Below are 25,726 nucleotides of genomic sequence, written 5' to 3'. Positions count from 1 at the left end.
TATAACCTATGTCAAAATCCTTGCCTTCTTGAGGAGGGAGGGCCAGAATTTGGAACCCAGAGCTTTAAAAAACGAATGTTAAAATCATTTTTATATATAATTGGGGAAAATAAAATATTAAATAAAAATAAATTAAATTTGAATGACTTTATAATTACTAAAATGATTTCTCAGCTTGTTCTTTTATTTCTGATGAGAAGTTTAGATGGAGGATGGGCACAGACTTTGGGAGAAGGTAAAGCAGAGCTGAAAAGAAATCCAAAGTATCAAAAGGAAAATAAAGAGCAAGAAAACTATCTAAAAGATTCAAATTGCCATTGTTACAATACTGCAAATCCAGTCAAGGCATACCTCTTTAATTCTGATACAATTTCCCAGAAAACATATAGGTTATGTTTTTGCCCCATGAGCTACAGGATTCCCTAGATTCCCTATACCCAGACCCAAAAAACTCTTGCACTTACTTCATAGGCTTGAACAGTGCTTGTCCATAATTCTGGAATGTCATGATGAGCTTTAGTTGAGTTCCCCCAGACTTCATTGCTAAAGAAGGACAAAGAAAAAAATCCATCAATTTTATCCCATCATTAGTATAATAATTAAGAGTTTCACTTATATTGAACAACCACAATAATAACAACAGCTAGCATTTACATAATACTTTAAATCTTGCAAAGTATTATTCAAATATTCCATTTGATCCTTACAACTTTCTGAGGTAGATAACAACTAATGATAATAGCTAATTCTTACAATGTACCAACATTGTGCTAAGTGCTTTACAATTTTATCTCATTTGATCTTTATAACAATCATGGGAGGTAAATGCTATAGTGCTATTTATTTTATAATGGAAGAAACTGAGGCAAGTGGTGGTTAAGTAAGTCATCTTCCCAAAGTGCCTAAGTGTCTGAGAAAGATTTGAATTCAGAACTGAATTCAGACCTTCTTGATTCCATGTGCAGTACTTGATATCAGTCTCACAGCTTGTTACCCCAGTAAAAATAATAGAAAAATTGGATCATTTTTCCTATTCAGGATAGAAAGTTCTCATTCTGATATTATATGGATTATCTTCAGCCAATTCTCTGTATTTCTTATAGATAGTTTACACACTGCACACAGAATTCACTTCTTTGATTGTACAGGTAACACCAGATTAAATCTTGCCTCTAGAATGTTTCAACCCAGCGAGGAGAATGGTTCACTTTTGGGGATGAGGGAGAAAAAGGTGTGTTTCGGCAAGCACTTTGAAACTGTTTTTGACATAATCAGCTGGAAATGAAACTCATTCTCCAAGACCTCAGTTGTATTGTTTGACATTTAAGCAGAACGGGAGAGGATGAGACCCAGTGACCTAGCAATTTCATGGATCCTTACAAAAGCCTGAGTCTGAAAATCTTAACAAAGGATAGAAGAAATAAACATCCATCCTGAAGTTGGTTTCTAAGAAGAGTGGGAATTCAGTGAATTTAGGTACTGATGGCAAGATAGTAATAAAAGGAAAAAGAGGGCAAAGAGGTGGATAATGGGTGAAACTCAGAGAGTTAGAAGTTTGAATCTGGAGTCCAAGTGGCTGACTTCAAATCTTGGCTTTAAAACTTATTATCTCTCTGATTTTGACTAAGTCACTGAACCTTAATTTCTCCACCTGTCAAATGAGGGAATTGGATTAATGGCCTCTAAGTTCCTCCTGGATTTAAAATCTAACATTATGATTCTAACGTCATAAATTCCTTCTTAAAATTAGTTGGTTGATGTACACAGCAACAACAATCTTATGTGATGATCAATGGTGATGGACTTGGGTCTTTTCAACAATGAGATGATTCAGGCCAATACTGTATCCAGAGAGAGTACTGTGGGCTTTGAATGTGGATCACAACATAATATTTTTATTTTTTTTGCTGTTGTTTGCATATTTTTTCTTTCTCTTTTTTCCCTTTTGATCTTATTTTTCTTGTGCAGCATGATGAATGTGGAAATATGCTTAGAAGAACTGCACATTTTTAACCTATATTGGATTAGTTGTTATCTAGGGAAGACCACTCCAGTATCTTTGCCAAGAAAACTCCAAATGGGGTCACAAAGAATCAGATATGACTGGACAAAATATTTATAAATCTCAGATTATAAAGTCATCATTTTAGATCTCTGAAAAGGAACTGAAAGGTCCAAAGATCATGGGAAACAAATCCAGAGCTGGAAGAGATATTATTATTACTATTAATAATAATAACAAAAACGAATTTATATGGCATTTTAAGGTTTGCAAAATATTTTTCTTGTCATTTCAGTTTATCTTCACAATGACCCTGGGAAGTAGATGCTATTATTATTACCCCCCTTTACAGGTAGGGAAACTGAGGCTAAGAAAGGATAAGCTGGAATCATCCATTTAATAAGAGCCTTTGGCAGAATCTGAACTCAGGTCTTCCTGACTTTAAATTCAAGCTTCTTTGCACTGACTTGATTAGAAGACATATAATCTATCATTTCATAGATGAAGAAACAGAAATACAGAAAGGGGAAATGATTTGTACAAGCAATATAAGTGGCAGAGCTGTCATAGAAACCAAATCTAGGTTGTTTTCCATCCCCAAAGCTAGAACGCATGCTTTCTACCACAGTACACTCATTAGCACATCTCCACCCCACTCCTAATGTTTCCCTGCATCATCCACCTGCTTACTAACTGCTTAAGATCCCGGAGTCTTAAGGCGGGGTTGTCTCTAAATCAGAATAATAACTCTACTTCACAGAGACCCGCATCAGTGTTTGGTGTTTTTTGTTTGTTGCTTTTTGTCTGTGGCAATGAAAACTCTGGGAATGCAACTAAGACAGCTCAGATGGCATCAGCATCCAGGACAGTGCAATGACTATGTGGTCCAGAAGAAAAATGCTGAAGGACAAATGTTCATGGTGAAGTAAAGAAACAAATTAGTGATCCAGTTGAATCAAGCTGAGAAGTCACTTTCACCTGAAAGTTTTAGGCAAAGGCCTGTTTGTTAACAGAGCAGAAGAAGCAGTGGCCCATGAGCTAGACTTTTATAACTGGAACCAAATAGATCCTTTAACCCTCCTCCTCTAATTTTGGTAGACTCAGAAATGAAAGTCCAGGAATGGCGATAGGAAGTAATTTGTCCAAGGTCAAATAGCCTAGCTTCTCATCTGTAAAAAGAAGAGGGTTGGTCTCTATGTCAGGTCTCTTCTAGCTAAGTCCATTTATTGTTTGAAGGAAGAAAGCAGCTCTGGAGTTCTTATTTATTCTGTTCTGTTTTCACTTTGTTTAAGATCGTGACTATTGCCAAGGTTCCCTTATTCACTCACCCCAGGAAGGCAGATACTGAGTTGGAGGCAGACAATAGTAATATCCAGATCTTAGGAGGAGGATGCTCTCTCCCAACAGCAGATAAGCATTTGATTCAGAAATAGAGGGGGAGAAGAAATTTCCAGGATCATTGTGTGGAAATTCATTCAGCAAATATTTACTGAGTACCTACTATGTAACATCCATGGTAAATTTGTTCCTAGTTTTGCCTCCGAGGTCACGCAAACAAAAGCAATCCCTCTTTCACTTGATAGCGCTTAAAACAATGGGGGAGGGGGAGGGAGGGAGTAGTAAGTCTCTATTAAATTTCCTCTTTTCCAAACTTCAAAAGATCCCTAATTCTTTCAATTGATTCTCATAAGATATGACTTGATTTTGACACTGTCCATTCTCATCAATGCTCTCCCTAAAATGTTATTCCATTCCTAGAACAGAATACAAGGCTCCAGAGGAACTAGTCTTCTTTGAACATACAATCCATTCCTCAAATCCATTTTCACATCTTCTCTCTCCCTCTTCACTTCTTACCTTACTTCATTATTTCTAGTAAAAGATTTTTCTAAAAGAAGCACAATACAGTAGAAAGAATACTGGATTTGGTCCTGGTTCAAAGCCTAACTCTTTTGCTCCTATGTGTGATCCTGAGTAACTCACTTAACCTAGGGCCCTGGTGTCCTTATCTATAAAGTGTTAGAATTGAGTTAGACTGCCTCTAAGGTCTTTTCCAATTCAAAATCTTATGATCCTGCTTCTTATATTTAAAGACAATCTAACCAACTATATCTTTTTATTTTTTGATGTTGTTGTTGTTGTTGAATCGTTTTTTAGTTGTGTCTTTTCACGACCTCCTTTGGAGTTTTCTTGGCAAAAATACTGGAGTAGTTTGTATTTTTCTTTCCAATTATGCTTTATGATGGCCTCATCCACAATCAAATATAACAATTTTGTTGTTCATCATTTTGAAGAAGACTAATGACATCATAGGGTGATGTTTTTACTTGTATGTCAAATAGATTTAAATGAGGTAAAGTTGCACAAAATCATCAGCCTCACTCTCCCTTCCTAAATCATCAAAGTCCTGTGGCAAGACAAAATTCAGAATAAATAGTGAAGGCCCAGGATGTAGTGGATGGGCCACCTATTTCTGGGTCATTAAAATAAATTGTTTTCATCATCCATTCCATTCTGGGAAGTCTTCACATACTTAAGGTAAACATCCCACATGTTTGAGGGAGACATCCCAGCAACCCACCAGTGATTTTGAGGCTTGTCAGTTAATCTTACCCAGGTGTGGCCACTGCATAGGCTATCGCTACTTGGAACATCAGGGGAGAGCTGGGTAACAAGTAGACACCAAAGATGGATGATTAGCACCAAAAAGGACTCAGCAAGCCCTCATGTCAAAGGGACTAATCCTTCTTGAATATTCCAAATACCCCATGACTTTTTAAATTTACTACTTGTATGATATTGAAACTTGTATGATCCTAGGTAAGTCAGTTAACTTATTGAGCTTTAGTTTACCCATTTATAAAATAAAGGGATTGAATTATATTGTTTCTAAGATCTTTTTCAGCTCAAAATTCTGCATGATATATTTAAAAAGGCAGTCCAACCAGCTGTAGCTGGGAGTTTCTTATCCAAGTATGGCAGCCAGATCAAAATTACTGCTGATCTATCTGATAATTCATCATAGTTGTTGATAATTCATAATGGAATTTTTTTTAGGGAAGTCCTATTGATTCTCAGCTTTGCTGGGTCAAGAAGAAGATAAGGAGTTTCTGAGACTGTCCCTTAGTCATGTTGGGTAAGTTCTGGCTGGTCTTAACTGGTATTTATTCCTCTCAAACCATTCCTACAATAACATGTTTACTAACAGATGATTTGGCATTTTAACTATAATTTTCATTTTCCATATGCTAGGAAAAGTGTAATTGAAATGAACATTAGACATGAGTAAAGCAGTTCAGTAGGGCTTTCACAGAACGTCTATTTTCCACATCCTTGAAAATGCTAAGTTGGCCATCTTTATATGCCCAGAGCAGATGGCTACGTAGGAAGACAGTGGCTACAGATGGTATTCAATGACTGAACTAGCCTCTTAGCCAGGATAGTAGGCTACATAATACAGTGACAGAATTAGCAAAACTTGGCTCTCTAAGATACTGCATAAATTTCAGTAGTCCCTCATTTAGAAAAGTCCAAACTCTCTATTCTAGCATAAAATGACTCCTGCAATTTGACTGCAAACTACGTTTCTGACCTTTATCATTCATCACTATTCTGCATTAGCCAGATTGGTTTGATTGGACTGGTCTATTCATTGGTCACTAGTATTTTCTACTTTTTCTGACTTTCTTCTCATGTCTGAAATGTTCTCTCCATATATTTGCTTACTCACTTGTAAAATGACATTTAAGTTCTTAACTGTGATTCTAAGCCCAGTACTATATCTACTATGTCGCCTACCTGTCTTCCCCTTCCCTGTGTGTATGTGTGTTTTAGAAAAGTACTGGGGGAAAGAGGGTAGTATTAATGGCATGTAAAGAAACCAATCTCCTCAACTTACTCTCCTCCTAAGTCACCAAGGTAGTTCAAATTGTTTTGTATGGCTTTGAATGTACCTTCTCCCTGGGGAATAAGGTTATTAATGATAATACAGAATCATGAATTTGAAATGATGCTGGAGAAGTTAGCAAATCCCTTCTTGATTTTTCGCATCCCCATTTATTAAACTTTTCTTAAACTTCTCCCCAGGTAAGTATGGCAAGATACACACACACACACACACACACACACACACACACACACACACACACATATATATTTGCTTACTCACTTGTAATATATATATACAGTTTAGTTGATTGTAATACTTTTAAGGAATTATCAAGTAATTCCCCATATTAATAAATAATTTGGCAGAGCTTAAATGCATGTGTTAAAGAGTCTTATCTCTCTTATTAAATAAAAGTAAGTGGCATAATTAAACCCCCATTAAGTTTCTGTATTTCTTTTTAATAAGCAGGACCACTAGGTAGATAGTACTTTAATTATGCAATCCTGGGTCTGTGCTGGTGAGGTCACCAGCTTTTTTTTTTTCCAATGCTTGTAATCCATTTAAAAAAATATAATAAATATTATGCAAATCTGGTCAGCTTAATTATTCTTCTTCTGGAAGAGAATCCCATCTGCATGGCTGTTTTACTGACCCTTGCCTTCCACTGCATTATCAGCTTATCCCCAAGGAATAAATAAATTATTAGAAATTAAAGGGCATTAAATAACTCATGGTTAGCAGATATTCTAGCAAACAGAAATTCTCCTGAACTCAGTTAACAATTGTTATCCTTTGCCTTTCATAAAACTTTTAAGAGACAGAACTTTTTTTCTTAACTTTGGTTCCACCTTTTATAACAGAAGCCTGTGTAAAGAGATGATATAAGATTAATCAGTAGTGAGGCAAGCCTTATGGTTTAGTAGAAAGAAGGGGCCCTATGTGATGTCTCCAGGGTAGATAGAACGCTCTGTGTCCCACTCAATTACTCCCTCATTTTGTTTTGTTTCAATTTCATCCAATTCTCTGTGACCCTATTTTGGGATTTTTCTTGGCAAAAATACTGAAGTAAGTTGCCATTTTTTTCTCCTGATCATTTTTCAGATGAGAAAACTAAAGCAAATAGAGTCAAGTGACTAGTTAATGGTTTGAGGCTGGATTTGAACCGAAGAAGACCAGTCTTCTTAAATCCAGACCCAGTGCTATTACCGCTGTGCCACCTAACTGCCCACTCATTCATACCAAATATTGCTTTTAACTAGGGACAGGAAGAAAATCTTTTCTTCCTCCCAATTACAGATAAGGCTTAAAGAGTAAATTCTCCAATAGAGGGAATACACTAGTTTAAATTCAGACTAAGGCATAAATGACTAATGTTCATTTTTCCAACAGCAAATTTTGATCAGAGAGAAAGGAGGGAGAACATCAAAGCTAGGGAAATAAGGGAGTAGGAATAAGGCACAGAGGGAGGAAAGGAGTTCAGAAAGATCTTTGAGGGCAAGGTCATTTCAGTGCTTTAATTTTTTTTTTTTTTTTTTAAAGGAGGAAATTAGGGTTAAGTGATATGCCCAAGATCACACAGCTAGTAAGTGTTAAGTGTCTGAGGCTAGATTTGCACTCAAGTCCTTTTGATTCCAGGACCAATACTGTATCCACTATGTCATCTGGCTGCCCTTCAATGATTTATCTTAAGAGAAAATTGTAATTCATACACACACACACACACACATATATAGATATAGATAATCTTCAAAGTTGACAAAACACTTTGCATTGCATGCATTATCTAATTTTACTCTCAGGATATGAGGTGGGGTCCATTAGCATTATTTGATTTTACAGATGAAGACACCAAGATTAACAGAGGTCAAGTGATCTGTTCAAAGGATGTGACTTCCAACAATGAGCTGTTGCTTCACAATGATGTGAAGTGATGATTTGTTTGGTGTGTCACAGTTGCTTAATAAATGTTAACTGACTGACTGAATAGGTGGACATCAAAAAGTCAGAGCTGGATGAGCCTTTAGAGGTGATCTACTCATTTGATGAAGAAATTGAGAGTTGAAGTGAGACTCAGACAAGTGACTTGTCCAAGATCACAGAAGAAGAATAAGTCAGAGGTGAGATTAAATTGACATCCTCTGAGTTCCAAACAAGTACTCTTTCCACTGCATCATGACTTTTATTTTATTTTAGCGAGGCAATTGGGGTTTGGCCAAGGTCCCACAGCTAGTAAATATTAAGTGTCTGAGGAAAGATGTGAACTCAAATTCTCCTGACTTCAAGGCTCCTGACTATATATCTACACACACACACACACACACACACACACACACTCTTTTAACTGTGAAAGTTAAACAAATACTGAGTGGAAGACCCAGAATTCAAACCTAGGTTTTCTGCCTCTATATAAAAGATGCTTCTCCTGTAAAGAGAAAACCCACATCACCATAGAAATCAGTATTGCTATCAAAACATAAAAGCTTGGAAGGTATCTCTAAACATTAGGTGTGCAAGTAAAATTTCCTAATTGGCATTTGGTCAGTTCAAAATCAGGATAAGTTCATTAATATCACATGTAATGGTGACTAAGATTTTATGAGTAACTAAACTTGGCAAGCAGTCCAACCTTCGCCTCAATTTCCTGGAAAAATCTAAGGTGGGATCCCAAACAGAAAGATGCTGACATTTCTGGCTTAGCAAGGGAGAATACTATTCACAAGAAAATTTTAAAAAGACTGGCACAAGACCATAGAATTCTAGAATATTAGAGCAGTAAAAAATAAGGCCCTCATGCTAGTTTTATGGACAGGATGGAAAAATAAATGTAGGATAGAAAAAAGTGCAGTTAGGTTAGATGCAAAACCAATTGAAGGAAAAGACTCCCTAAAGTCATTAGTAATTCAAGAACAAGTTGGATGAAGATTCCTAGTGACCTACTCCAAGAATCTATGCTTGTCCTTATTTTCTGAATATTTTTTTATCCATGACTTGGGTAAAGGTAATGGTTACTTACAAATGGCACAATTCTGGGAAAGAAGAATTATACTTTTGATAAAGTTAAGATGCAAAAAAGATGAATCAAGTCCAGTAAAGTAAACCTTACTGGAAATTGACAAAGATCCATGTTTACAATCAATGACCATGAATTCAGTGCTTACTGTGTGCTAAGAGCTGTACTAAACAATGGAATAGAAAGGTAAGGACAGTCCCTGCAATCAAAGGGTTTCAAGTCCAAAAATATAAGATGGACTAGACAATCATTTGTATGAAAAAGATCCAGAGTTTCTGATGCACTATGAGTTCCATGTGACAACACACCACCGAAAAAAAAAACAACCAAAAACCTAATGCAATCTTGGGCTGCATTAATTAATATCTTATTAAACACTATGTCGAGAATATCAGTGTAAAAATAAAATAGTCCTCACACTTAAGAAACTTATGTACTTATGTTCTATTGGAGGAAACAACACATACATATATAAAAGGTAAATACGTGTGGGGGGGTGTAAACTGGAAGCTTAGAAAGGCCTTTTGTAGGAGGTGGTGCTGAGTTTTGAAGGAAGCTAAAGCTCTTTAGAGGTAAAGATGAAAAATAAATACATTACAGGAATGAAGGGTAAATTATATAAAGGTAAGGAGATAAGAGATGTCACATCATATATGAGGAACAGGAAAATTAAACTAAAGAATAAACGAAAGAAAGTTATAATTCTAAGGCAGGAAAGGTAGTTTCAAGCCAAGTTGGAAAAGGCTTTTAAATCCAAACAGAGAACTATATATTTAGTCTTAGGGCAAAGGGAGTCCCTAAAATATAATGAGCACAGGGATGATTTGGTTAGATCTTTGCTATAAGAATATTACTATGGTAGTTGTAGAGGCAAGAGATCAGAAGAAGCCATCAATAGTTTAAAGATAGATCATGAATGATGGTACCAGCAAAAAAAAAAAAAAGATGAAGTGATGATTAGAGAGGGAGGAAGACAGTCAGGAATGAACAGAAAGGAGAGAATGGTCAACAGTGGTAAATGTTTAGTCTGGTTGACTAGAAATTCTCAGAAGAACCTTGGAATTGATTGTGAGACATGGGAGACACTGGCACAAGACCATTCAGCATGGCATGCCCCACATCAGATAAGGCATTGTGCTCTATGAACAAAGCAGATTTGCAGTGGCTCAAAAGAAGTGTGAGATGAGCACATTTAGAGCCATCTCCAATTCAAGTGTTCATGTGAACCAGTTGTGCCTGAGCTGTAGTAGAGCCTTTCAAGTTTATATTGGTCTGATCATCCAGTCAGACACATATGGTACCCTGATATAATGATGTCATTTTGGTCCTCTCTGAGAACAAAGGACAATAACCAACCAAGCAACTATGGTAATTATACAGGCAGAGGTTGATGCCACCTGTCTTTGTACAGACTTTCTAAGAGTTAAAAATAGTTTTTGAATTTAAAAATAAAGTTCCATCATAATCAAAAATACTAAAAAACAAAACAAAACAAAACAAAAAACCTTTTAGTTAGAAGCATACAAAAACAGCTAAGATTTGGTCCTCAGTGTATTTTATTCGTCTGTCATGTAGAGTCTGGAATTTTAAAAAAGGAGGGTCTTGGGAACGAGGAGAAAGGGGTGGAAAAATAAAAGGATGATTTAGGAAGCTCCTGAAAAAATCTAGGGCAATATAATGGAACAGGCTGGCAAATCACTGGACATGGAGTGAGGGGAACAAAGGAGGAGGAGAGAGAGAGAGAGAGAGAGAGAGAGAGAGAGAGAGAGAGAGAGAGAGAGAGAGAGAGAGAGAGAGAGAGAATTAAAACTATAAATTGGCTAAAGGTGTTAATCTAGCTTATAAGAAGGATGTTTGTGCCCCAAACAAAAGTAGGTAAATTAGAAATAGAGATGTGTTTGGGGGGCAAATAATGACTTTGGTTTTTTACATATTTATTGGATTTAAGATGCCTATAGATCAATTAGTCTGAAATGTCCAAAAGGAAGGTGATGATATGAAACTGAAGCACATTTGAAAGTCTAGGGCTGCATACAAAACCAGCCTGAGGACCATCTGCAGAAAAGTAGTTTGAACCCATAGGAACTAATGGTCATTCATTAGACCCAAAGGAACTTTTAGAGAGAAAAGAGGGCTTGGGATAGAGCCTTGCTGTATACACCCATAGTTCAAAGACAAGTCAAGAATGATGGTGTCAGCAAAGAAGATGAAAGAATAGTTAGAGAGGGAGAAGGAAAATCAAGAATAAGCAAAAAGGAGAGAATGAATGGTCAACAGTGGCAAATGTTTCAGACAGGTTGACAAGGATGACAATTGGATTTGGAAACTTAGAGTGTGGAGGACTAGGGAGGGTGGGAGAGTATGGCATGTAGAGAATAATCCCTCTGCACTATGCCCTAGTCGGATCATACCTGGAGTATTATTTAAGTTTCAACTCTATAATTGAAGGAAGTCATTGAGAGCATCCTGAAGCTGAGTAAGCCTGAGATTATGCCACATGAGAATCAAATGAATTAACTATAGACATTTAGCCTGGAGGAGAAAAGACTTAGGAAAGGCATGATAGCTGTCTTCAAGTATTTGAAGATCTGTCAGACTGATAAGGAATTAAAATCATTCTGCTTGGCTTTAGGGGAAGAATTATAAGCAATATATGAAAGCACCAACAAAGCAATTTTGGGCTTGATGTAAGGAGAACCTTCCTAATAATTAGATCTACTCCAAAGTGAAATATGTGTTAGGGTGTCAGATTTAACCTTATTTTACAGATGAGGCTCAGAGAAGTTAACTAATTTGCATGTGTTTTCAGGTAGTGCCAGAGATAGGATTTAAACCCAGGGCTTATACTATATGCATATTATTTCTCAAAAATCTAACCCCTTTACCTTCCCTCTCTCCTTAAACACACACACACACACACACACACACACACACACACACACACACACACACACTTTCTACTAAATGGTTCTAACTCTGTCTTCTTAGGTAAGAAAAAACAAATCAAATCACCTTCCATTTGACAAATTACATTAAGTCAGAGGACTTGGGTTCAAGTCCTATCTTAGTTGCTTACTACCTATAAGAGTTAAAAAAAACAAAACAAAACAAAAACAAAAACAAAAACAAACAAACAAAAAAAACAACTCTTAATAAACACCTATCATATTCCAAGAACCAGGGATGAAAAGACAAAAATGAAAGAGGCACTGCCCTCAAGAAATTTATTTCTTTGGCCATTGGCTCTGTTTTTTTTTTTTGTTTGTTTGTTTGTTTTCCCTGAGGCTGGGGTTAAGTGACTTGCCCAGGGTCACACAGCTAGGAAGTGTTGTGTCTGAGACCAGATTTGAACTCAGGTCCTCCTGACTTCAGGGCTGGTGCTCTATCCACTGCACCACCTAGCTGCCAAGAAATTTATTTCTTAATGGGAAATACAACATGTAACAGGTCTACCAGCATATCCAAAGGTATATTTTTAATTTATAAATTTTATAAATATTTATACATTTACTTGTAATTTATATAGGATTTATAAATAAGTACAAGGTATTTTTGTGGGAATGGCACTAGCAGTTGAGGATGTTGAGAAAGGCTTCCTGTAAGAAGTGAGATGAATTAGAAAAGAAACCAGGGATTATAAGATTTAAAGCAAATTACTTAGTTTGTCTGGGCCTCAGATTTCTTATCTGTAATATGAAGAGATTTAACCTGGCGCTCTTTAACCTGGCTCCCTGAGCCAAGCGGATGGATAGCCCAGAGAGGTAAGGATTTTGGTAGAGAATACGTGGGTCTTCTGACCAGGTGTTCACTAGGGTACCAACAAGTCAGGGCATTATGTGAGTAGGTATAATAAAGGCTTTTAAGATTACAAATGGCTGTTCTTGAGCCTGCTACCGGTTATTAAACTATAGATTCAAGAGATCGTGGCCAGAGACCTTTGAAGGCCTCAGAAGAGGCGAGCCGGGTAGAGTTGACACTGCAAAGGTCAGTGGTCAAAGGTACTCTGTTGGGCCTAGGACAGACTAGTGATTGTAACTGCCAGGAGGGCATGTTACAAATGGCCGCAGGATACTTTTTGTCTACACATTGAGAAGTGAATAGATGACAGAATGGATAGACGACTTAGCTCTGGAGTCAGGAAGATTTGAGTTAAAATCTGAGTTCAAACACTTACTAGGTGTTGACCTTGGACTTGTGACCTTGCTGCTTACCTCAGTTTCCCCAACTATAAAATAGAGAAAATAGTGAAAAACCTATCTCCCAGGGTTGTTGTGAGAATCAGATGAGATATATTTATAAAGTGCTTTGCATGGTATCTGGCACATAGTAGGTATTATATAAATACTAGCTATTATTATTAAATCCTTCACATTTTGAAGAAAAATCATTTCCTCCTACTATCTCTTCTCTTCAACCTATGTTTCTTCAATCATTCTTGTATAACCCTGGTTTTAAATCCCTTTATCAACCTGATTGACTTTTGTTAAACATCCTCCAATCTCATTATATTTTCTACAATGTAGTTCACTGAAAGAAAGAGACACAAGAATAGATATGGGGTCTAAGCAGGGTAAACTTTCTGCTTTTCTCATCCTAATAATTATAGCCCAATAAGGAATTTGAATTTGAATGGATGCCCGGATATTGGGGGATGGCTGAATAAATTATGGTTTGTGAATATAATGGAATATTATTGTTCTATAAGAAATGTTGAACAGGATGATTTCAGAAAAGCCTGGAGAGACTTACATGAACTGATGCTAAGTGAAGTGAGCAAAACCAGGAAATCATTATACACCGTAACAGCAAGATTGTGTGATGGTAACTACTATAGACTTATCTTTTCTCAGCAATACAGTGGCCTAAGACAATTCCAATAGACTAGGGATGGAAAACACCATCAGCATCCAGAGTGAACTATGGAGTCTGATATAGATCAGAGTATACTATTTTCACCTCTTTTGTTTGCTTTTCTTTCTCATGATTTTTCCTTTTGTTCTGATTTTTCTTTTATAACACAACTAATATGGAAATATGTTTAAAATGATTGTACATGTATAATTTACAGATTTCTTGCTATCAGGGGAAGAGAGTGAAGGAGGGAGAGAGAATAAAATTTGTAATTCAAAATCTTACAAAAATGAATGTTGAAAAATATCTTTACATATAATTGGAAAAATAAAATATTACTGAAATAAAAAAATAACCCCAAATTACATTAATTACACGTTTTTAATACTGCACATCCTGCTGACTTTTAATACATTTATAGTTCATAGAACTACTAGACTTTTGCACATGAACTGCAGTTCCTATTGTACCCTTCCATCTAGAATCTGAGAAATGTTTTCTGCCCTCAAGGGAAGGCTTTTACATTTATCCTATTAAGTTATTAAACAATACCTGTTCTTTGACTCAGCCATAGCATTGCTATATCTTAAAAAGATACCAAAGAAAGAAGAAAAGGACATTCTTTATAAACAAAGATATTTATAGCAGATCTTTTTTTGTAGTGGCAAAAACTGCAATTTAAGGGGATGCCCATCAATTAAGGAATAGTTAAATAAGTTGTGGTTTATAAATGTTATTGAACACTATTTGTGCTATAAGAAATGAGGAAAAGAGATGACTTCAAAGAAACTTGGAAAGACTTACATAAACAGATGCAGAGTAAAATGAGAACCAAAAATACGATTTATACTCTTAACATCAATTTTTTACAAAAATGAACAATTTTGAAAACTTATGTAAACCGAGGAAGAATGGAATCAACAGAAACCTGATAACAATATATGCAATAACAACAATACAGTAAAGACAAATAGTTTTTAAAACTTAAAGGATTCTAATCAATATAATGACCATTCGTGATTCCAGAAGGATCACTGATGAAATGGACTATCCATTACAAAGAGGTGACAGACTTGGTTTCTAGAATGAGATGCATATTTTTGTAAATATCAACTTAGGGAATTTCTTTTGTTTAACTATAAGTATTTGTTACCTGAAATTTATTTTTCTTTTCTTTTCTTTTTTTCTTTAATGGAGTACCAGTTGAGAGGGAGGAAAAAAAAATTTAAATAAGTGGGGAAAGTATTACAGATGTAAAATGTTGCATACACTTTCAGATAAGGTCACTGTATTTCTAATTTTACTGTTTTGCTTAGTTACCAAAGACCACTTAAAAAGTGAGAGTAATTTGTAAGTATTTCCAATGTAAAAAATAAAATGCATCAATAAATCTTTCTTCTTTTTTTTAAAGAGACAAACTACTAATGTGATTTAACCAGTGAAGAACACAGCAGAACTATTCTCTCTCCTATTCTGGACATTCTAATAATTGCAGTCAAAAATTGCATTAATTACATTTTTTTTCAATGTCACATATCCTGCCAGCAAATTATTTAGCCTGTGAAAGGAAGGACTTTACAATTCACTGAAATTATTAGATTTTCTTCAAATGAACTGCTGTTCTCAGCCATACCCTTCTAAACTGAACATGAAAACTTCGGGTTTTGCCCCCAAAAGAAGGCCTTTACATTCCTCTTTATTATGATAACTGTATTATATATTTAAAAAGGAATAGCAAATTTTACATAATAGATTTGCAGTTTCATATGCAATCATCTTTTTAAAAACAAATTATACTATGTTAGGGAAATACTTATTTCATAAATTTAAAATAAAATAAATCATTTTTAAAAATACATTTTGTTGTCTTTGGCCTACAACTCCCAGCCTCTCAAAATCTTTTAATCTTAATCTATCTATCACCTAATTATGTACTTTCTCCTCATTTTACATCATTTATAAATTAGATAAGGATAACATCTCTACTTTCATGAGTCATTAATGAAAATATTGAAAAGAATAAGGTCAAGGATACATTCCTGGCCTAAATCTGTAGGAGGCCAAGGTCCAGCTTTGAAGGAGTGAACTTTTAGGTTATTATAGGTAGAGGGTTTTTCATTTTTTTTCTTAGTATCTTCAGTAGTTAGCAGAGGGCTTTAGGAAATGCTTAAATTCTTTCAGATTGATTGATCAAAATCATTAATTTACATTTTTTGATCAGCCATTTTGGAACCCACAAGACTATACAATTATCATGTACCATGTGATCATATATATAACTAAAATCACATCACATATCATTGATTTTTGATGATTTGTATTGTCCCTTCTAACTCTAAATCTATGGAAGGAACTCCATGGCAATGAAATACCCAAGAGGTTCATCATTTTAATTTTTTTCTAAATTCATATATGTATTATCATTAAATACTATTTATTAACTATTTAGTGGGACCACTAGAGCATTATATGAGGACCTAACTTATCTTCTGAAATAAAAATTATACTGGCTTTTCTGGAAAGGAGGGCACCTCTGAAGGTAAATTTCTATGGAGAGTTTGACACTGTCAAAATAAGAAATGGATACATGGCTCTCTCAAAATGGAACTATCCCACACATAAAGCACTTCTTATTCTTTTTGTCAGTGTAAATGAATGACCACTAATGTAACTTAAAGAAACCCCCCCCCCCAAATCCTCACTGATATGTAAAATTCTTCCATAATGGATTCATTTCTTTAAGGTTAAATATTGATCTCTTCCTACAGTCCCCTGGAAGAGATGGCCAAATTGCTAACATCAAGATGTAAATTCTTCCTGATCGAAAGAGTAATGGGATCTCCAGGAACATGGTTCCCTGAGAGGGAAGACTGGGGACACAGAAAGAAAACTTTACTTCTTGGTTTCACAGCAACATCATCTGTCTTGCTACCTACATAAAGTCGTGAGTCTTTGGTGATGATGATGATGATATCTGACATTCATAGAGAGTTTTAATTTGAAAATAGTATATATATATATATATATATATATATATATATATATATATATATATATATATATATATATATATTTCCACTGAGTCTTACAATAACCCTGTATAATGTAAGATATGTACTACTGATATTATTATACTCACTTTACAAACTGGGAAAATAAATACTTTTCCTTCTGCTTCAAAAACAAAGTTCTACACATAAACAATGAATAAATAACCTTGAAGCTATCCTCATTTACTGAATTTTAAGCTGGAAGGGGTCTTAAAAGTCATCTTGTTAAACCTTGATTTTCAAAAGGGAAACCTAGACTGAGGAAAGGGAAAGTATCCTGCCCATACAGTTGAAGAACCAGGTTTCAAAATCAGGTTGTTTGACTCCAAAGCCAGAGGAAAAGTAATCCTGAGACTGCAAGGAAGTCCTAAAGACCCACTTCAAGCATTATATCCTATAATGAAACTTTCCTGATTTCCCCAACTGCCAGTACTCTCCCTCACTCTACCTTACATTTGCATATATTTTCTTTGTATTTGTTCTGAATATATACATACATATATATCTACATATACACAATATCCCAAAAGTGTTAGTACAGTTTTAAGACATTAAAGCTTAATAGTTCAGTTCACCTATCTGTCTATCCATTTATCTATCTAGCTAACTAGCTACTTATCTATCTACTGATTTATCCTTTATCTATCCATTTATCCATTTCTATCTATCATCCATCTATCAACGACCATATGTATGTATGTATATAAGTATATATATGAATACATCTATATCTTCTCTTCTTCATTAGAATGCAAGCTTCTTGTGAGGAGATATCTCAGCCTTGTACATTGCCCAGCACATAGTAAGTGTTTAATAAATGTACACTGATTGATTTATGCAAGAAATGATTTACACCAGGAGTTTCTGAAATGTATTCCCTGAAACTCCAGGTTTTTCCATGAACCCTCTTCAGGTTCCTCCTAAGTATAGCTATAATGGAAGTGTCTCCTTGATATCTTCTCTGTCATCCTCAAGCCTGGCCCAATCTCTCTAAACTGAAAGTGTGTGAGGACTATAGAAAAGAGAGGAAGTGTGTCATAACTGAAGCATTTGAAATCTGCCAACATCCAAGAGAAAAAAAAGAAAACCCTCAACAATTTTTACTTAGAGCTGTAAATTAGCTCAGCCCCCAGCAGTATCTGCCAAATATGAAGTCCAAAAGACAGCTTGGAGTCATGGAAACAAAGTACTACATGGAGGCAAGAGACCTTCTTCCGTGACTCTGTAACCACAGCAAAGTCATTTCACCTACAGGTTGGTACTCCATCATCTATAAAATGGGGAAAGTATTACTTTCCTTGTCTGAAAGCAGGAGATTAGACTAGGTGATCTCATCAGTTCCCTTCCAACTTTAATGCCTATAAATCTATGAAAAATCTTTATGTCATAACAGTTCTGAATATATCTTTGTAATCAATCCTAAGGTCTATTCTGGGAAAATCCTATTAAACTTGCTATGGTCAGAATTGGAGAAAAAGCTAAAGCTCACATCAAGAATGGTCAAGGACTATCGAGGATAAACTATAGGGAAACCAATTTATGTTAAAACAGGTTTGTGATCTATATTTGTATTGAGGTCTCAACAAGAAGGAACTCAGACCCTCCTCATCTTGACCCTCGGTATAAAGGCAGAAATTGGGAAAAAGAAATAGATCTAAAAAGGTTCCAAATGTATATGACATATTTCTCGGTCCTGTCCTCAAACTAAGTATTATCATTGCAATTTAAGTCTTGTATTGATTTCCAACTATTAATCTTTAAGTTATCATGGGAATGCACATGACATAGGCATATTAGTAAGTGTTTAATAAATGTACACTGATTGATTTATGCAAGAAATGATTTACACCAGGAGTTTCTGAAATGTGTTCCCTGAAACTCCAGGTTTTTCTGTGTCCCAAGTCTGAGGGCTCAGATTCAATCCTACCTCTGAAGCTTTCTCCCTATGTGACTTTCGGCAAATTACTTAGCCTTCCTGCTATTATTGATTAGTTATTTTAGTCATGTGGTACTTCATGACCCCATTTGGGTTTTTGTTCTTTTATTTTTTGGCTGAGATACTAGAGCAGTTTGCCATATCCTTCTCCAGCTCATGTTACAAATGATTTGGCCAGAGTCACACTGCTAAGAAGTGTCTGAGGTCAGATTTGAACTCAGGAATATAAATCTTCCCAAATCCAGGGCTGGATCTCTGTGCCCTATGGTGCCACTTAGCTACACTCCCCTTACTTCCTTACCTGTAAAATGAGGGGATTAGCTATAACATAAGCAGGTCCTTTTAGAGCATATGATATTGGTGACCAATCTTCTTCTGGATGCATTCTAATTTTTTCTGGGATCCTGCTCTCTAATGGTTCTCTTCCTAACTGAATGCCCCTTTCAAGTCTCCCTTGTTCTATCTTCAAACATGTTTTATCCACTGTGGGTCTACTCCAATACTCTGTCTTGGATTCTCTATTCTGATACTGATAAGTTGATTGCATCAGTTCTTATGGCTTATATTCATTTCCTACCTGGCTGCTTTTGTGTGTGTTCTTCCATCATTAGATTGCAAGTTTCTCAAGGTCAGGGGCTTATCTTTCTTTTCCATATTTGTATCCTGAGGTTAGCATATGGCATTTAATTTCTATTAAGCCATTTTTTCAGTCACTGCCAATTCTCTAAGATCCCATTTGGATTTTACTTGGCAAAGATACTAGAGTGGTTTGCCATTTCCTTCTCCAGCTCTTTTTACAAATGAGGAAACTGAGGTAAACAGTGTTAAGTGATTTGCCTAGAGTCACACAGCTAGCCAAATCTGAAGCCACATTTGAACTCAGGAAGATAAGCCTTCCACAAGTACTCTCTCCATTGCACTACCTAGTAGTAGGTAATTAATAAATATTCACTATTCTGTTTAGCTTTGTACCCAGAACACCAACCATGGTGTCTGGCAAACAATAAGTCTTAATAAATGATTTGTTATTTCTGATATCTTCTAAAGTCCCTTCCAGCCTCCATATCTATGATCCTATGATTGATCCTATATATGTATCTCTGTAATTAAATTAGAAACTCTATAAAATTAAAGCTTTTCCTTTCTATAGTATTAAAGATCAACAAGCACTTAATTAAGCTTCTACTGTAATCCAGGGACTCTGCGTTATATAATGTAAAATCAAGCCTCCCTCCCCCCCCCCATTCCCCTTAGTTTAAATAAATCAACCAAGAAATCAAAAAGCATTTGAAAAGTTGACATAAGCCTGGTACTGTGTGATCAGCCACTGGAGACACATAAACAATGAAATAAACTCTCCTCTGAAAAACCTTACTTAGTATTTACTGGAGGAGACAACATATACCTATACAAGCATAAATACAACATAATAAATACAAGGTAGCTTGGTAGATATTGTGAAGTGATCAAAAAACCACTTCATTTAGAAAATGGTTCTCAAGAATCACATCTCTTTATATATTAAGGTAAGTGGGATTCTATGAGGTGGAAGTTAAGAATATATTTCAGGCATGGATTATTAACCTGTACAAAGGCATGGAGAGGGTAGATGACTAGCATGTGTGAAGAAAAAAAAAAAAGAGAGAGAGAGAGAAAACCAGTAAGCTGCACTCTAAAGTGTATTCAGAGAAATAATGAAAAAAATGATACTGGAAAAAAATAATTTGGGATAGATGAGGGTATTTCTCTTACCCCCTGAAATAAATGAATAAATGAATGGTTGTTCTTATATACAGCTTTCTATTTAACTAAAAAAATCAAGCATATGAAACATTTTAAAAGACTCCAACATATTTGAGAGAGTATATAAATAAGGGGAAAGTAACATTTGCTCATTCATAGGCATCTCTAGGGAATACAAGACCTCCCCACTATTTGTAATTGGGTGAAATTTGGTTGTAATGAACATTATGAATAGTCTTGAAAAGGGGGAAGGGAGAAAAGGATTTACAACCAGTCAACAAGCAGCCTATTGAGCTGAGGTTGCCCCAAGATGATTACCTAGATGACTTCAGAGGATTTACAGGCTGATTTTATATAGTATATATACCAGGCAGACCTTGTGTGGATTTCCCCCCCATCTTCTTGCCTTTCTGAGTCAGTGTATGGCATGCTCTCTGATGTCTATGCAAGAAATGATTACGTTGGTAATCACCTCAATGTTTTCTGTTTTTTTTTTTGTTTTTTTTTTCCATTTTTACTTTCTATTTCCAGGACTGAATATTGTGCTTGACATATACAGTATGTATGAACCACCTGAAGAATTGTTTGATTCTCTAGTACTTTTAGCGTGGTCCTGCATTTATTCATTATTCAATTATGTTCCGCACACTGTCAGAGGAGGTCCTGTGAACCTTTCATAAGGATTATAAGGCTCAGTTGTGTCCTTAATAATAGGCTGCACTGAGTAGTAAAATGAATAATTTGGGGCAGCCATTCCTGGTTTGACCTCTGTCCCCACGTGGCTTCTCTCACACTATATCTGCCCCTTCCCGCCCTCCCACCCTATTCCTGAGCCTCAGCCTCCTAATTCAAAAAACAAAGATGGTAGGCCTTCCCTACCTTCTTCACTGGCTTCGGTGAGGTTAAAAAAAAATTAAACAACATCTGGGTAGGCACTCTGGATCTTCATAGCATCCTAGATCTAGGACTGTAATATTTAGCTTTTGTATTGTCTTGAACAGTCTGATGAAACCTATAAATGGACCCCTTCTCATAACAATATTCCCCCCTGAGGCAATTGGGGTTAAGTGACTTGCCCAGGGTCACACAATGAGGAAGTGTTAAGTGTCTGAGACCAGATTTGAACATAGGTACTCCTGACTTAAGGGCTGGTACTCCACCCATTGTGCCCCCTAGCTGTCCCATAACAATGTTCTTAAAGGAATAAGATAAAATGCATAGGATTACAGAGGAAACCAATTCTAACAAATTACAGTTATCAAAATATTAAAAAGAAAAAATTCATGTGCCTCCTGAAATGCTTCTAGAGCTTTCTCCTTTGAAGTTTCAGGACCCTCCGTTAAAATATAGAACAGTGATTTAGAATCTTAGACTATATCTCTTAGAATTTATCTTGATCACTTTTCATCTAGAACAGTTATCTAGAACTATCAAACTCAAGTAGAAACAATTCCTGAGGCAGCATAATGATTTAGAAAACAACAGATTAATATTGTCAATGTTATAGTGTATTTTTACTTATTTTGTTAAATATTTCCATTTTAGTCTGATCCAGGCCCTCTGGAATTTGGCCACCAGTTTTAACCCTGGTGACTATAGCATCTGGAGGTCATTTGGTACAGGGCTTTAGTTTTTGAAATAATGAAAGTGAGAGCCAGACTTGAATGACTTAAATGACTTGACTAAGATAACAGAAGTAGTCAATAGAAGAGCCAGCACTTTCCCCACTGCTTTATACTGTTTCCATTTGGAAAATTAGCTGCACTAATATAAAACCCAGCTGTTTTTATTTCAAAAGAAAAATAGGATGAAGGGATACTGGCAAGAGACAATATAGAATCAAGGATGTAGAACTGAAATTGACCATAGAGATCATCTAATTTAAACTTCTATGCTCCTCATTTTATTTTTTGTTAAATTTTTTTTTTTTGGGGGGGAGAGAAGTAATCAGGGTTGAGCGACTTGCTCAGGATCATACAACTAGGTCAAATTTGAACTCAAGATTCTGTCAACTTCAGGACCACTTCTATCCACTGCACTACTTAGCTACCTCTATTCTTCGTTGTATAAATGAAGAAACTGATGTCCAAAATTAGGAGTCCAAGGTCACGCAGTTGTAAGCATCATAAGTGAAAAATAAATTCTGGTCTTCTAACAATAGGTCCAATAATCTTTCCACTATGTTTCATTTCTTTGAAAAGTTAAGAAGGCTACATAGCTACAAGGTGTTTTATTTTACAAGATAAATGGGGTGTGGGAAAAATTCTAGCAGGAGGAGGCAAGATGGAGATAATCAGCCTAGAAGAAAGGGCTGTTTAGATTTGAATATTAAAACTCATAGTTGGTAATGAGAACAAAAAAAGGCTTCCAATAGTGGCAGCCTAGGGTTTTATTTATTACTGAGAGGAGTACCTGATACACGAGGTCCTGCCTACTAGATTTATCCATGGGGCTATTTCTGTCTTTTCAGGTGGGTTGGGGTAGTTTTAAAAGGATTCCTAGCATTCTTCTGATGTTAAGAATAGGCTCCAGCATCACATGATTTGGGCTAAGATGAATGTTGAAAACTATCTTTGCATGTATTTTGAAAAATAAAATACTATTAAAAGAAAAAAAAAATGCTCCAGCTAGAGTATCGAAGGCCATGGTGTGCTACTCAGATGATGACTGTAATAGAAATATTCTGAGCGATAAAGCCATCCCGGGCTGAATATGTCATGATGGGATTCTGTGTGAAAGGAATAAGGTGATGGATAACTGCATCTTTCCTCCATCTCTCACTGCTGAAAGAGGCTGGGGAGACATCTGGAAGCCTGGGTGGTGAGGAGTTGCTTGTGAATGTCAACCCTCCCTCCAACCAATTTCTAAGTGTAGAACAGGCTTTAGTTCTGTTCCAGTTAGCAAGCATTTGTTAAGTGCTTATGAAATACCAATACTAGGCTGCCAGGAAAAAACAAACAAACAAAAAAGAACAAAAAAGAAACTCAAGCCAAATAGAAAAATCAGATTCCTCTGAATATAATTCCTCCTACTATACTCTGTTGAAGTTCACATTCAGAGTAGGGATATTTTCTCCTCCTCACTATCTCTTACCCCTCAATAATTTTATTGCAGAGACCTGTCAATTTCATGTTCACATCTCTCCCCTTCTCTCCTCTGATACACTTCCACCTCTCTGATGTAGACCTTCATCAATCATCTCGTGCTCAGATTATTGCAATAGCCTGCTGGTGGGTCTGCCAACCTCAAGTCTTTCTCCCTACAATCCATTTTCCATGCAGCTGCTAAAATGATTTTCCTATAACACAAGTCCGATCATATCATATCCCTACTCAATAAAAATCATAGCTCCCCATTACCTCTAGGGGCAAATACAAACTGTTCTGACACTGAAAGTCCTATATGACCTAGCCTCCTTTTACCTTTGCAGTCTTCCTATTTCTTACTCCCCAACATATACTTTTCAGTTCAATAACACTGGCCTCCTGGTTGTTCGACAAACAAAATATTCTATCTCTCCATTGTAGACATATACTCTGGCTGATCCCATGCTTGGAATGCTCTCCCTCATCATCTCCCCTTAGGGACTTCCTTGGCTTCCTTTAAATCCCAACTAAAATCTCATCTTCCACAGAAACCTTTTCCCTATCCCTCTTAATTCTAGTACCTTTCCTCTTCTAATTATTTCCTGTTTATTCTGTATCTAGGCTTTTTTGTACTTGTTTTGTTATCTCTCTCATTAGATCTTAAGCTTCTTAAGGGCAGGAATTGTGTTTTGCCCCTGTTAGTATTCCCAGCACGTGGCACAAACTACGTGGCAGATTGTAAATGCTGTAAAAATGTTTATTGATTGAGAAACATTTCAAATGATTAGTAGATAAGTCTCAGACTCATCAAAAGCTTAAATGAATTGCTAAGAGTTATTAAGTATCAGAGGCAGAATTTGAAACCAGGTTTTCTTGAATCCAAATTTAGCAGTTTACCTACTAGGATACGTTCCTTTTATTGTTTAGCTATCTTAGTCTTGCTGGACTCTTCATGATTCCATTTGGATTTTCTTGGCAAAGATACTGGAGTGGATTGCCATTTTCTTCTCTAGCTCATTTTACAAATGAGGAAATTGAGGTAAACAGGATTAACTATTAAATGTCTGAGGTGGGATTTGAACTCAGATCTTCTTGATTTGAAGCCTGGAGCTCTATCCACTGTGCCACCTAGCTATACTAGGTTAAATAGGGGAACCATAGAAGCCATCTAATGCTATACCTTCTTCATTTTATAGATGAGGAAATTGCCATACATGGAAGTTAAATGACTTGCTGAAAATAACACACATTGAATCAGTGGGGGTACTTAAACACAGATTATGGAATTACAGAAACATCCACAGAAATCACATGGACCTGAACATTTCTCAGTGGCTATCTAGTACATTTTACGTCGACAGAAACTAGGGGCAAGAGAGTTTAAAGGATTTTTTTCAAAGTAATAAGTAGTTAAGAAGAATTTGAACCCAAGTATTCTAACTACTTTTTCCAACACACCAAGCTATCTCCAGGGCTTTTCTCAATATACTCTCTAATGCCTCCCTAAACAATCTGAAGAATAATAGATGTTAAAGAGAGATTATTGAATGAGGGGAAGGGCTAGAATAGGTGACCTTTATAAAAGCTTTAATTCTTTTTTTTTTTTGACTCATTAAAATATTTTTAATGTTACTGAAAAGTAAACTATGTCTACAGTATTCCCAGTTTACTAATATAGCAATCCTGTTAGAAAAGGAAATGAGGTTAGATTGATCTTAATACATCCATTCTTACTCGGTGACCACATATTCTCTTCCCTTTCTTTCTTAAAGACCACCCTCTTTGTACAGCTGAGCAAACTTAAGCTGAGAAAGGTTAAATGATTTGCCCTGTGATTAAGTCTCATAGCTAGTAAGTTTCTAAGGTAGGATTTGAACTCATTTTTTTTCTTGACTCCCCACTCTAACCATTACACCACTTAGTCACCTCTTAACTCTTGGTGATATACTCCATATTCTGAATTTGTAGTCTGGGACCAAATCACAACAAACAGATATGTTGGGAATGACAAACTTCATCTACAATCAAGTGAGTTAATAAATGCAATGCACTTTGCAGACCTAAACTGCAATAGAAATATTAATGTTGTTATCTATCAGCTGCCTTCTCAGAAAGGTCTGTAGAAAGTCTCTAATTGTAGTAGGTGTGTAGCCCTCAGG

General features: G+C 35.9%; 1 protein-coding gene across 1 annotated transcript in view; it reads right to left on the bottom strand.

Moving 5' to 3' along the window:
- The window catches only part of FAM20C (FAM20C golgi associated secretory pathway kinase), a 147,911-nt gene that overhangs the window by 111,389 nt on the left and 10,796 nt on the right, over positions 1-25,726 (bottom strand). Inside the window, exon 3 of the mRNA XM_074281085.1 lies at positions 465-543. Coding sequence (XP_074137186.1) covers positions 465-543 — 79 coding nt within the window. The remainder of the gene's footprint in view (positions 1-464; positions 544-25,726) is intronic.

This window comes from Sminthopsis crassicaudata, chromosome 1 (assembly GCF_048593235.1).
Source record: "Sminthopsis crassicaudata isolate SCR6 chromosome 1, ASM4859323v1, whole genome shotgun sequence".
NCBI classification, from domain to species: domain Eukaryota; kingdom Metazoa; phylum Chordata; class Mammalia; order Dasyuromorphia; family Dasyuridae; genus Sminthopsis; species Sminthopsis crassicaudata.
Note: the sequence above shows the minus strand (reverse complement) of the source record. Positions and strands in the feature narration are given on the sequence as shown.